The 13136-nt window shown below is 48.8% G+C and overlaps 2 protein-coding genes across 4 annotated transcripts in view; one reads left to right on the top strand and one right to left on the bottom strand.

The window, feature by feature from the left end:
* Window positions 1-47: 47 nt before the first annotated feature.
* PGP (phosphoglycolate phosphatase) lies at window positions 48-5676 on the bottom strand. Its single transcript, XM_073361682.1, has 2 exons — window positions 5007-5676; window positions 48-2478 (listed from the first exon to the last, which is right to left on the bottom strand). Exons 1-2 carry the CDS (start codon window positions 5620-5622, stop codon window positions 2153-2155), a joined length of 942 nt encoding a protein of 313 aa, XP_073217783.1. The 5' UTR covers window positions 5623-5676; the 3' UTR covers window positions 48-2152.
* Window positions 5677-6052: 376 nt separating this feature from the next.
* E4F1 (E4F transcription factor 1) overlaps window positions 6053-13136 on the top strand; it is a 25326-nt gene continuing 18242 nt past the window's right edge. Inside the window, exons 1-7 of one of the 3 annotated variants that reach the window (XM_073361668.1) lie at window positions 6053-6358; window positions 8212-8363; window positions 8462-8561; window positions 10031-10236; window positions 10882-11002; window positions 11361-11513; window positions 12072-12235. In XM_073361668.1, coding sequence (XP_073217769.1) covers window positions 6202-6358; window positions 8212-8363; window positions 8462-8561; window positions 10031-10236; window positions 10882-11002; window positions 11361-11513; window positions 12072-12235 — 1053 coding nt within the window. In that variant the 5' untranslated portion in view covers window positions 6053-6201. The remainder of the gene's footprint in view (window positions 6359-8211; window positions 8364-8461; window positions 8562-10030; window positions 10237-10881; window positions 11003-11360; window positions 11514-12071; window positions 12236-13136) is intronic. The other 2 variants (XM_073361667.1, XM_073361666.1) reach the window with 2 other exon arrangements.

The following is a 13136-nucleotide window of genomic DNA, read 5'->3' as shown; positions in this document are numbered from 1 at the left end:
GTAAACACAGAACAGACCACAGAAACAATGAGAAAAGCCAGAGGAAAAACAGGTTTGTAAGTTTAATGTAAATTCAAGTATAGGACTAACAACTCCAACAAAATTTATATGGAGACTCTTTAAGCATAATAAATGCTTTCACCAATACAATTCCACAATACTTACGGAAAGACCGAATGAATAGAGGTAATGGTACCATTGTATAGGTGTAGTTCTCAACAGGGATTATGTGCAGCTGTTATATGGTTTAATACCACACTGATATTTACTCCTTTACTTAATATATTTTCCTGAATCTCTATAGAATTTGATAAGCACAAGTATAGAAAATAAATCAAGGAACATATTGTATCTGAAGTCTTCCTTAACAGCAATAAACCCACTATGTCCAATTCTACATTAACTAGTGTCAAGAACAAATTCTACATGACACATAGGCATTTCAGCTAGAAGCCTTTTAAGGCTTACAGAGGACACATAATACAGGGTAGAGATATGACTCATGCCTCTTACACACCTCCAGAGTTACAGATGAATGCGGACATCAACTTATAACTAACCTTTTGTAAGAGTTTTTTCAGCTCATATCCTGGTAACACTGAAAGATATTATGAACTGCACAATTATTGCTGTATGAACAAGATGATACATTTACATTTCAAGTGTTTAAGTACGAGGAAATGGCACTAATATACACTGCCAGACTAGTTCAAACTGAACAATGAGAGAGAAATTAACACATGCTCTCCTTCAGTTGCCAATAGAACTTCTGTGGAATAACGGAACACGCAATTTGCATATCTGATTACTTGAGTTATTTTTTTAAACACACAAGCTTAAAATATTCATTGTGGCTGTTAGTGCAGCAAGAACAAAAGCTATCTGGAGGCCTATTTTAAAGTTGCGAAGCAAAATAACCTGAGCATTCATTCTTACCTAGGCAAGTAGCTGGTGTCAGGCCCTCACACCAGCTCTGCAAGGAAGGTATTAAAATCAGAAATGTAAAGGAAGCCCTGTGCTGTTCCAGTACTTACTCACTATTCTACCCACAATAAGCCTAGGGAGGAAGAAAGATTTACCATGTGTACTACCCAGACTCTTCAAAGGAGGAGCAGATTTAGAGTTTGCCGCTGAAGTCCAGGCAAACATTTGTTTTGCTATTGAGGGACTAGGGAGTTCTAAGGATGATCAGAATGGACTTTTTTTTTAAATGTCCGTTGATATAATTCTTTCTTGCAAATGGTATTAATGTAGGACAGTTCTCTGTGATTACACTTACTGCATTATCTCATTAAGATGCAAGTGCCTTTAAACATTAATCCTTAATAAAGAGTGAAGAAAATTCCTCAATATCCTTCCTTTTGGGAAACAAGATACATTCTCAATATATTATGTTTAATGTATACTTTAAATACATTTCTGATATATATTTTAGTGTCAGTCAGGGTAATTACTTTATATACCACACATACTTTACATATACATCCAATATTTGGACAAATACAACATAGAGAAGATACTATTAATATCCTTTGCATGTAGAACCAGTCTAGTTTGCATCACAACTGCAATTTATACGATCAAATACAGGACAGATATTTGAACAGCTCTCCCTTCAAGTTACACCTGCAACAGGCTGCAGGTCTAGAACAGGACCTGAGTAAGCATCAAGAACCCAGCATGGGACCAAATTCTAACTGAAGCAGCCTGTGCAAGCATAGGAGAAGAGAGCCATTGGACAGCTATATACCCAAAGAGTTAATTCCCTGAATAATCAAGTCTGAGCTATGGTTTGTCCATCAAAACATACTGCAAGGTGGGTTTGTTTTTTTAAATCTATTCTATTTTCCTTAACCCAGTCCAGAAAAACAATACCCTGACACCTAATATTGCAAACATTTGGCTGTACTTGTCGACTTTAAAAAACACAAGACTGGGTGACACTATAATGCCCTCTTCATTTCAAAGTGCATTTTGAAAATAAGATTTGTAAACAAAATTATCGTAGGACTCAAATTGAAGGTTAAAAGCTAACAGTTTGCAATTGCAAGTGGTGTCACACTGTGTGTGTTAAAGTAATCAGAGGTGATATTAACTACTGCCCTTCACTAACATGGGTACCGTTTCAGGAGTTGGAGAGATTTTTGCTATTTTAATCCTCAAGTGCAGGAAGAAGGTCAGCTATGCTATCAACATAGTAATCAGGAACCAGGCTTTTCCTGGAAGGGCAGTCACTCTCCTGGTGACCTTTTACTTCTTCCAGAGTAGTGACTCCAGTGAGAGTCAAGAGGGTGGTGAGGCCGCAGTTATTGCCCATAAGGATGTCTGTGTCCAGTCGATCTCCCACCATGATGGTACGAGCAGGTTCGATCTTGAACTCACTAGACACACAGTCGAAAATGTATCGGCTGGGCTTGCCTATGATGAATGCCTCACGTTCTGCTGCCATCTCCACTGCTTTCACAAGACAGCCAGTCCCTGAAGGCAGAAGAGAAAAGCTAAGTGAAATATAGGCAAGGACTTGTGGTACCCAGATGAGTCAGTGCTGCACTGCATGGTATTTCAGAAGTGTAACCCCACAGTATTAAAGACCTAATAATGGGCAAGAGGCAGCTTGCCTGGTGCAGATTAAGGCAGAGTGGGAAGTCCAATCCCTTCCTCTCATTTTGTAAAATACTGTAATTCGCAATAACTAAGAGAGGGTTGCTGAGCTACCCTGCCAGCAAAGCCATGCAGAGTGATTGCTGCCATATAGACCTCACTGCTGTGCCTGCATTCCACCAGATTCCCAGTTGGCTGCAAAGGGTGGGGTGCTTGCATATTACTGCAACAGAAGAGGGTTTAGAGTACAGGTTTTTCTAGAAAATCCAGTTCTGTGACTGAACAGGTAAAATGGGGGCCAAAGGCAGTGTTCCCTCAAATTTTTTACATCCATGTGCGGAATGAATTTTGGTATGTGCACCAATATGGAAGTGATGTGTGACACATCACCTTCATACTGGTGCACATAATAAAATTCACATGGGAGGGGTGGGGGGGCTCGGAGTGCGGGAGGCTGGGGCAGGGGTGCGTGTGTGTGTGAGGGCTCTGACTGGGGTTGCGGGCTCTGGGGTGGGGCCGGGGATGAGGGGTTCAGGGTGCAGGCTGCCCTGGGGCTGTGGTGGGGAGAGAGGACTCCCCCCACCCCTCTCTCGCCACGGCAGGCCCGTGCTGGGAGCTTAGAGGGAACTTAGGCCACAGCTCAGCCATAGTCAAACCCCTCAAGCTTCTCACAATCCAGAGTACTCCAGATTTAGACTGCCTCATTTGCTCTGACTGCAATTGGGAAGTTTCTACCTGTATGTTCAACCATAGAGATCAGCCTGCTGGGGACCACTGGCCCCAACAAATCCAGGCTCCACTAGGGAACAGGGCAGCCCTGAAGCATGGCACCAGGAGACAGCATGGTCCCCAACCACCCAGCATCAGAGTGCTGGTTTCTACGCAGCTGTGGTCAGTGGACTGTACCCAGGAAAGACACCTGTCTCCAAAACTTATAGTGGGACCCAGAGGCCCATATACAAGCAGCATAGGTGTCCCCCCATATTCTCTAACAAAATACAGTAGAGGAGACTCAAATGAAGGATAAAGTCATAAAAGCTGTAGGTACTGCCATCACATTCATACCTCTTGCAACAAAGAGAGAAGGGTTAAGAAACTAAATAAGAAGCTACAGGATGCTAATAAAGGATGCATGCTGTTCAGGAAAGCACTTTTCATTCACTATAACTTAGGGATGGGCAGGAGAGCAAAGGAGCTGATGCCAGGGCAAAGGGACAGTTAAAGTAGTGGCCACAAAGGGTTCTCCGAGGGAAGAACATGGAGAATAACTGAATGGCCCTTTCCTCATTCCAGCGTTGGAGTGAAGTAGGCTGGATGTGCCATGGAGCTGTGTGACAGTTCTGCGCGTCAGCACATGACCTGCTCGAGGGGGTTATGGATGGAGCACAGAACCGTAACAGATGTGACATCAGATACCACCACACTGCCTGCCCAAGGGGGCTGCGGCCGGGGCACGGAGCCGCGTGACAGCTGCGACCCAAGGGGGCAAGCCCGTCGCCTGGCCAAGGGGGCTGCGGACGGGGCACGGAGCCGCGTGACAGCTGCGACCCAAGGGGGCAAGCCCGTCGCCTGGCCGAGGGGGCTGCGGACGGGGCACGGAGCCGCGTGACAGCTGCGACCCAAGGGGGCAAGCCCGTCGCCTGGCCGAGGGGGCTGCGGACGGGGCACGGAGCCGCGTGACAGGTGCGACCCAAGGGGGCAAGCCCGTCGCCTGGCCAAGGGGGCTGCGGACGGGGCGCGGAGCCACGTGACAGCTGCGACCCAAGGGGGCAAGCCCGTCGCCTGGCCAAGGGGGCTGCGGACGGGGCGCGGAGCCACGTGACAGCTGCGACCCAAGGGGGCAAGCCCGTCGCCTGGCCAAGGGGGCTGCGGACGGGGCGCGGAGCCACGTGACAGCTGCGACCCAAGGGGGCAAGCCCGTCGCCTGGCCAAGGGGGCTGCGGACGGGGCGCGGAGCCGCGTGACAGGTGCGACCCAAGGGGGCAAGCCCGTCGCCTGGCCGAGGGGGCTGCGGACGGGGCGCGGAGCCACGTGACAGCTGCGACCCAAGGGGGCAAGCCCGTCGCCTGGCCGAGGGGGCTGCGGACGGGGCACGGAGCCGCGTCCCACGGTGCCAGGGCACTAGCCGGCTGCGGGGGCTGCGGAGGGGGCGCGGGCAGCCGCGACCCCACAGACCAGCGCGCTGCCCGGCCGAGGGGGCTGCCGACGTGGCGCTCGGCCCCGAAGGGGACACGCTTTTGGCGATATTTCAAGCCCCCGCCCGGTAACGCGGAAACGCGCACGCAAAAGCCAGCGGCGGCAGGCCGAGGCCAGGGCCGGGCCGCCGCGGGGAGCGGCCCCATCGCGGCCCGCCCGCCGCCGCCGCCGCCGCCGCCGGGGGAGCGGGGCGGGGTCCGGCCACGCACCGGGGATGGCGGCGCCGCCCTCCAGCGGCAGGAGGTGGTCGCGGTTGGTGCCCAGCAGCAGGCAGCCGGGGCCGCCCCGCTGCAGGTAGCGCAGCGCCTGGCACAGCTTGGCGTAGCAGAAGTGCTCGTCGAAGCCCACCAGCACGGCGCGCACGGCCGGGTCCAGCGGCGCGCGGGCCCAGTCCGCCGGGCCCGGCCCGGGCAGGGCGGCGGGGCCGGGCCCCAGGTGCGGGACGCCGGCGGCCCGCAGCTCGGCGCCGAGGGCGGGGCCGCCCAGCACGTAGGCGGCGGCGCCGGGCGGCAGGGCCTGGCGGAGGTAGCGGGCGGCGCAGTGGGCCGAGCCGAAGACCTGGCGGGGCTCGGCCGGCGGGAAGCCCAGGCGCCGCAGCTTCTCGGCGTAGGCGTCCCGCGTGCGGCTGCTGTTGTTGGTCACGTAGCAGAGGCGCTTGCCCCGGGCCTGCAGGCGGCTCAGCGCGGCCGGCGCGCCCGCCACGGCCGCGTCGCCCCGCCACAGCACGCCGTCGCAGTCGAACAGCAGCGTGTCGGCCGCGCCCAGCACCTCGCGGGCCGCGCCCGGCTCCAGCCGCAGGCAGCGGCGCGCCGAGCCCTGCGCCATGGTGCGACCGAAGGGCCCGCTCCGCTCCGCTCCGCCCGGCCGTCTGCGCCTGCGCGCGCGCGCGCGCTCGCTCGGCGCGGGAGCCCGCCCAGGCGGCGGGCAGTGGGGCGGCCGCCCCCGGCCGCGCCACAAATTGGGGAAGGGAGCCCCGCCCACGCCGTTGCTCGTTGGGGGAAGCGGGCGCGGAGTCCCGCCCACTCTGTGGCCCAATGGGTGACGGATGCATAGCCTGGGGGCCGTCGCGCGGGGACCCTCAGCCCCGCCCCTACCACCTCATTGGGCAACCGGTTGTGGCGCACACCCTTCTCTCAGCTCATTGGCTAAGCGAGCCGGGAGCCCCGCCCCCAAGTAGCATCTGGCGGTAACTGGTCACCTGAGAGCTCAGGTTCAGGAAGGGCACGGAAGGTCAGCGTGGGATCATAGGCGTGGTCGTCAGAGTGAGGCCCCTGCGCGGGGGCTCCTCGGTGCCCCACCCACTGCCGGCCGCGCCCCTGCTCCGCCCCCCCCCGCCGCATGCGGCCCGTTGTTATGACGACACGGCCGTAAAGCCGCCATCTTGGTGGTGCGGCGCGTTGCGACATGGAGGCCGTGATGGCAACGAGCGCAGGGCCGGCGGGGCTTACGGCAGCCGCGGCCGGGGAGCAGGAGGGGGCGGCGGCGGCTGCCTCCAGCCCGGCCCCGGCGCCCGCCGGCCCCGCCACCGTCCTCAGCCTCCCGGCGCCCTTCAGCGAGGAAGGTAACGGGCCTGGGGCGGGCCCGCTGCCCCGGCCGGGGCCTGAGCGGAGCGCGGCCTGCTGAGGGGGGGCCCCGCCGGGCCCAGAGGGAGCAGCGGGGGGCTCCCGCCGGGCCCCTCAGCGGGGCGGGGGCCCGGTCAGCGCTGGGCCCCCAGAGCGCTCCTGGCCCGCCCCGGCCCCTCGCCTCCCCGCGCGTCCCGCCCGCCCCGTGCTCCTGCCGCCGGGTCGGGCGAGCCGCGAGGGACCGCCGTCTGCGGAGGAGCCCGGGGTGTGTCGGTCCGCCGGCGCCGGAGAGGGCGGCGAGGGGCCCCGGCAGCAGGCGGGCAAGCGGAGCGCGTTGCGGATGGAGGCACAGCCGTGCCCGGGAAAGGGGAGCGCGGCGGGGGCCGAATTCACCGTATCCCCCCGGGGGAGGGACTGGGGGGTCACCAGCGCGGAGGCGGCCTTTGCCCGGTGGGCAGCGCGGCCAAAAAAAGGCAAACGGTGTTACGCGGCATAGGGCCTGGGATGGGGACTAAGCCAAAGACCATTCGAAGAGCTTTCCCCGCTGCGGCGCTGGCGTCTCCTGGGGACCATCGCCTGCAGTGCTGGTCGCCCATCTCCAAGAGGATGTTGCAGAATTAGAGGGGATGCAGGGAAGGGTGATGGAAATGATTAGGGGCCTGGGGAAACTCATTGGCAGAGCGTGGGGGAAAAAAATTGGGGTAATTTCCCTTAGAAAGGAGATAAGAGGAGACCTGATGAAATGAGAAATGTTCTAGTGGGGCAGATCGGGAGCTTCAGTTCTCCCTGTCATACAACAGAACAAGAGAATAGTCAATTAAATTTTTAAAAAATGGCTAATTCAAAACTGAAAAAGGAAGTATCTTTCAGGAAATGCATATTCATTGCAACAGGAAATTGTTGAGGCCAAGAATTTAGCAAGATCCAAAAAAAAGGACTGGACATTTGTATGAATGACAGTATCCAGAGTTATGTGAGTTAATGCTAACAACAAATTTGGAAGGGATATTAAACCTCATGCTTCACCATGTAAACTAATCTCTTAACTAGTAGAAATCCAGTTGAGACCTAATGTGGGGTGGGGTGGGGGGGTTCTTACACCTTCCTCTGAAGGATCTGATGCTGGCCACAGTTGGGGATGAGATACTGAAGTAGATGGATCTCAGGTCTGATCCAGTATGGCTGTTGTTATGTTCCTAGAAAGCAGCTCTCTAGACACTAGAAGTCCTCTTCCAAAGGCTGTCTCTTTTTGGTTTTATTTCCTGATTAAGGCTTCCTATCCCTTTCCAGGTTTCTTAGGCAGATAGTGAGGGTTAGTGCTGATTGAGGGAGATGCTGTAATGGGCTATGTAGTAAGGCAGCTTTGTAAATTTTCACTCTCTTGGGATGAGTAACCCCACTTTTTTTTGGGGGGGGGCAAGGAACATGTCACTAGGTTTCTTTTTTAATATCCTCTGCTCTGTTCTGTGTGTTGGTAAATGTTCATGATCCTTTTGCAAGACTGCACAAAGTGTTTATGTAACTTGGCTTCAAAAACTTGGAGCCCCTTATCTTGTTGCTGTGACCTGTCCAGCCCGTGTCCCTGTGATGCATAAATGCCATAGTGTTGCCCTGTAAGCAAATTAACATCACAAACCTCTACAGACCTTGAAAGAAAATACTGCTGTAGGAGCAAAAATGTATTTAATGGGGTAGAAATAGTCCTAATTCTTACACACTCCAATTCCAACTTTCTCTCTTCATATTGTGGGAGATTTAGTAGACTGGATGGCAAAGGGCTGTTGTCATACAGTCTTAAACATCGTATACGTTAACTTCCAAATCTAATAATTTCTTACATATTAAATTGCAGATGAAGATGATGTTCACAAGTGTGGTCGTTGCCATTCTGAGTTCACCTCTTTGGAAGAATTTGTACAACACAAATTACAAAAGATCTGTCAGCGAACTCAAGAAGCCATTACTGCCACATCAACAAGTCTTCCTAGCCAAGAAGTACAGAAGGTGACAGCCATGTCTCAAAATAATTAGAACAATAATCTATCATAAGTGAACGTAAGATGTGATTTTAACTTTTCTTACTAAAACATTATCTGTTACAGCAGGTTGTTCCTTCTGTTGAGGAGTCCATAACTGTTGCTCATATAGTTGTTGAAGCATCTTCAATAGCAGAAGAAATCAGTAATGCATCTTCTATAGTAGGTAAGTTGCAAGGTTTTTATGTAACAGATGTTACTTTAGTAATCTATTATCATTTAGTCTATTGCCTTACTCTAAAGGTTAGTCAGATGGAGTTGCATTGTAAATTTGAGTGGTGCCCTCACTAGCTCTGTAAGAATTTGATTTCATAGTCAATGCTGTATACTGCCAGAATTGATTTAGCTTCACTCTCTTGTGTATATGGGGAGAAACAGATTTTAGGTGCTTTTTTAAGCAATGAAAACATATACTAGTTTTCAGTTAATGGCTTCTTTTGCAAATTCCAGTTTTTAGGGAGTTATAACTTTAATACACACATCTTCTGGTCTGAAAATTGCTGTGCCACTTCCTAAGAAAGTTTTGTGGATAGGAGTTCTCTATTACATCACAAGGGTGACCTTGACTGTTTTAGAAATAACTTGGATCTTCTGGAGTGAATTCTAAACTGGAGGCAAAAATTGTAATTAAATAAACTTTTGTGTATGTAGGTCCTTGTGTGGCGATGTTAACTCTGCAACTGAAGATGGTTTCTCAATAGAATTTTAGATTTTTAGTTCAAGTGAAGTCACATTAAATTATTAATCAATGCCCATAATAATTAGTAATGGAAATATTTTCTCTTCTTAAAATAAAGACATTAAGGTTTCTGAAACCTTACATCCATTATTCATTTCTGCATGTATTCATTTTAGTAAATTGATAGGTCCTCTAGAAGAAATGTAATTACAGAATACTTTTTTCTGTTGAAGCTGTACACAGTTAGAAAGTTTGAAATGAACTCTTTCCCTGTCAGTTTTCCTTTTGGTCCATAATCACTGCATCCCTGTCTAATGTGGTTTGGCAGAAGTACGACTTCTTGTTTTAGTGTCTCCGCAGTGTAATTGATTTTGGCTTGCACCGTATTGCCTGTTTTCTGTACAAAATAAATCCATGCTGCAGACCACTTAGTTACAGGTCCCTTCCAACTCAAATGATTGTGGCATTTACTTTCAAAGGTTATGCGAGATGACATCCCTGTCATAGTTCTGATTAAAAAAGGCCTTGTTGACTAGTCTGGTGGTTGAGACAATGTGTTAAACTGTCACATAGGAATCTGTGTGTGGCTCCTGAGCTTTGGGGTTGGTAGAACTAAGGAGGTAGCATACTAAATCTCTGCAGCTACCACGATGAATGGAATTCCTCCAAGGCACCTTTCCAACTCTAACTTAAGTAAAATACACAATAAATATACTCAGATTTAAAACTCCACTTCAAAGAACATCCATCCTGAGCTCTAACACCTTTTAGAATGACTTTGAAAACACAATAAAGAGTTCCATAATCAGTCAATATTGACTCTGGCATATACCATTCGTGTGTAGTCACCTGCTTCTCTTTTCTTTCCACTACTTGATATCCTAAAAGATTGAATCCATTGAGTCACGTGAACCTGTTATGTAAAGAACGTAGCTGTCTTCATATCATTTTCCCAGGTAGTGGGCACATCAAAGAAGTCATTGTCACAGGAGAACATGTTTTTGAAAACCCAAATGGCCAGATTGATGGTGAGATCACTGAAGGGCAGGGCAGCCCCGATGACCTGGAACAAGATGGCTCCACAGAGCTGATCAGGGTTAAGCTGCTGGTTAATAAAGAAGGTCGATATGTGTGTGAGTTATGCCACAAGACGTTTAAAACAGTAAGTTATGGAGCTGGTAGCTTTACAGTCTACTTTTGTAATGTTCATATGCTCAAATCTTTTAGGACAGTTGTGCATCATGATCTCTTCAGACTTGACAGAAAACTCATTTCCTACTACATAATCTTATTTGGAGATTGACCTCCTTTCAAAACTAGTGCCAGTCAGTCAAATTCGACATTCATGATAAAGCTTTAATTACTGTCTACAAAGGAATTGCCATACTAGATCACACAGTGGACCATTATCTTTGTCTACTACACTGTCTCTGATAGTGGCCAGTGAGGAAAGTGTGAAACCTCTATAATGGACAATCATGGAATAATCTGCAGGTGAAGCTGCTTCTTAACTGTAGTAATTGGCTTAAGCCCTGAAGCAGGAAGGCTTATATAACTGATGTAGTTTTGCATTAGGCTGCATTCCAACATGTCCATTATCTTCACTTGTAAATTTAATGATACAAGCACTTCTTTAATCCTGGTAATGGCTGGAACTTTGTGTTTTTTCTCAACATTCTAGCAGTTCTGCAGTTGCATTTTTTATTAGTAGTGTGAGTGTTCTTGAATGTCTTTGATTTGTTCAAATGTAAAACAACTAATAAAGGAGCATTGCTACCCATTTTTTTAAAATCAACTCATTTTCTAGGCCAGTATCCTTAAAGCTCATATGATCACTCATAGTAGCAGGAAGGACTATGAATGTAAATTATGTGGAACATCATTTAGGACAAAGGGGTCTCTCATTCGACACCACCGGCGTCACACAGGTAAGATACTGTCTGTTTTAGTATAGTGGTTCCTAATTGTTGGACTGGGCTGTACTTGGCTCCTCCATCTTGCCTTAAATGATGAGCTGAAATACTCCACTGTTTTCCACCTTGCATTGAGCTGAGTGCAGTCTAAATCCCATGGTGTTGAGGCTACTCAGAAGCCCAGTTTTAAAAACTCTTGCCATTGCAGATAGTGCATGTAATTGGATGGAAGGTAGTGGGCACAGGCAACTACACTTGCCCCAAAAGGTTGGGAAATGCTGTATTAGACGTATGTTTGATCAAGTGAAAATTCTTGGATGGAGTTAATAAAATTTATTTGGTAATGATTCATGCTTTCTCTTACTTTGTCAAGATGAGCGACCTTACAAATGCAAGAAGTGTGGGAAAAGCTTCAGGGAATCAGGAGCTTTGACACGGCATCTGAAATCTTTGACACCTTGCACCGAAAAAATCCGTTTCAACGTGAGCAAAGAAATAGTTGTTAGCAAAGATGAACTGCCAACAGGTCAGTGAAATAGCAAATGCATGTCCTGCATCAAACAAAGTGTAGGTCACGTGACATTCCTGGCATTCAAATAACATTATTTTCCTTCATTTTTTTTTTTATATATATTTTGTGTGTGCGTTGGGGGGGGAAGGGGGGGCAGGCAATCTGGCTCCCATTTTTTTAGAAAGAAACAACTACCTCTGGACAGGTAGCGAACCTATCAATCCAGAGTGCACATGGACAGAGTCATACCATGGATGAATAAATACGGATCATAGATTGGAAGATTTATTTGAGAATCTGGCACTAAGACCATTATAATCACAAAATTGACATGCAAATCCGTGTTGAAATGTATCCATCTGCAAAATGCTGTATTTCATTGTATGGAACAATGCTTGAAAAGGATTATACAGGGTAAATGCAAAAAAGCAGTCCTTCAGCCAGAGGTTAATATTTCTAGATACACTGAGTAAGATACACTGAAGTAGAATTAGGTCAAGTGGCTGTAAATAGGGTTTAGCTTCACACTCAGAATTAGAGTGGTTGTTTAATCCTGTGCTTCTTTTCTTGAAGAATCCTGTAGTTCAAACACAGAGACGGTTTCACCTATAGCAAGTGAATCCATTGAGACTCCTGTGATTCACCTATTAACAGATGCAAAAGGCAATGTCCTTCATGAAGTCCATGTCCAAATGCAGGAGCTTCCTGTTGTTGATGCAAAATCCTTGGATCAAGAGGTGAGTGTTCGTTTTTGTTGGATACCCTTCGCATATTTTATGCAAAGAAGCAGAATTGCTATTCCTTGGCCAGGGCTCTTGAGTTGGAAGGTAGCATTACTCACATAAATTCACCTTCCCATCAGTTCCAAGGACACACTCAAAAGGAGAGGAATCTAAAGAGGACTTACTCAGGAAGGTCCGCACAGGGCTTGTATAGGCTAATTTTAATTCTGTTATGTTCAGTAGCTTCCTTTCTTGTAGAACTTCAGTTCCAACACTAGATGGCAAATATTCTGAACTCCTTTGAAAATAATGACATAGCTCATGCTGCTGACTGGTTCTTTATAGCAGTGGTCTCCAACTTTTTGGATCGTGCATCTCCCCAGGGCCAGCTCTAGGGATGTGCAAAAAAAAAAAAAAAAAAAAGCCCCCGCCAGTGTGCCGCCGAAGACAGAGCGGGGAGAGCCAAGCTGCTGCCGTGCCAGCAGCGCTCCTTCGGTGGTGCTTCTCCTGCTGCGCGCACCCCACTTTGGAGACCACTGCTTTATAGGACCTGAGAGTGGTAGGGCATCTGGTTGTCAATATAACCTCTTGCTTGGGGAGAAACAAAAGTCTGTGGTGCTACTAATGTCTTATTTACTAACATCTTAACGTTGATGTGAATATGAAACTTAAAAGAAGCTAATAAGCCAGGAGTAAATAAGGGTAAGGATGCTTTTCCTGCTCATGCTGTGAAACTGATCTCAAAAGCATATAGGAAAGGGGTCGGCAGCCTTTCAGAAGTGGTGCCAAGTCTTCATTTATTCACTCTAATTTAAGGTTTTGCGTGCCAGTAATACATTTTTAACGTTTTTAGAAGGTCTTCTTCTATAAGTCTTTAATATACAACTAAACTATTGTTGTATTTAAAGTATATAAG

This window comes from Lepidochelys kempii, chromosome 10 (assembly GCF_965140265.1).
Source record: "Lepidochelys kempii isolate rLepKem1 chromosome 10, rLepKem1.hap2, whole genome shotgun sequence".
NCBI lineage: Eukaryota > Metazoa > Chordata > Testudines > Cheloniidae > Lepidochelys > Lepidochelys kempii.
Note: the sequence above shows the minus strand (reverse complement) of the source record. Positions and strands in the feature narration are given on the sequence as shown.

Excerpts from the sequence above, each read along its gene's own strand:
- PGP (XM_073361682.1), bottom strand. The coding sequence starts at position 5,622 with ATGGCGCAGGGCTCGGCGCGCCGCTGCCTGCGGCTGGAGCCGGGCGCG. Across the intron at positions 2,479-5,006 it reads GGGCGGCGCCGCCATCCCCG|GGACTGGCTGTCTTGTGAAA; the intron begins GTGCGTGGCCGG and ends TTCTGCCTTCAG.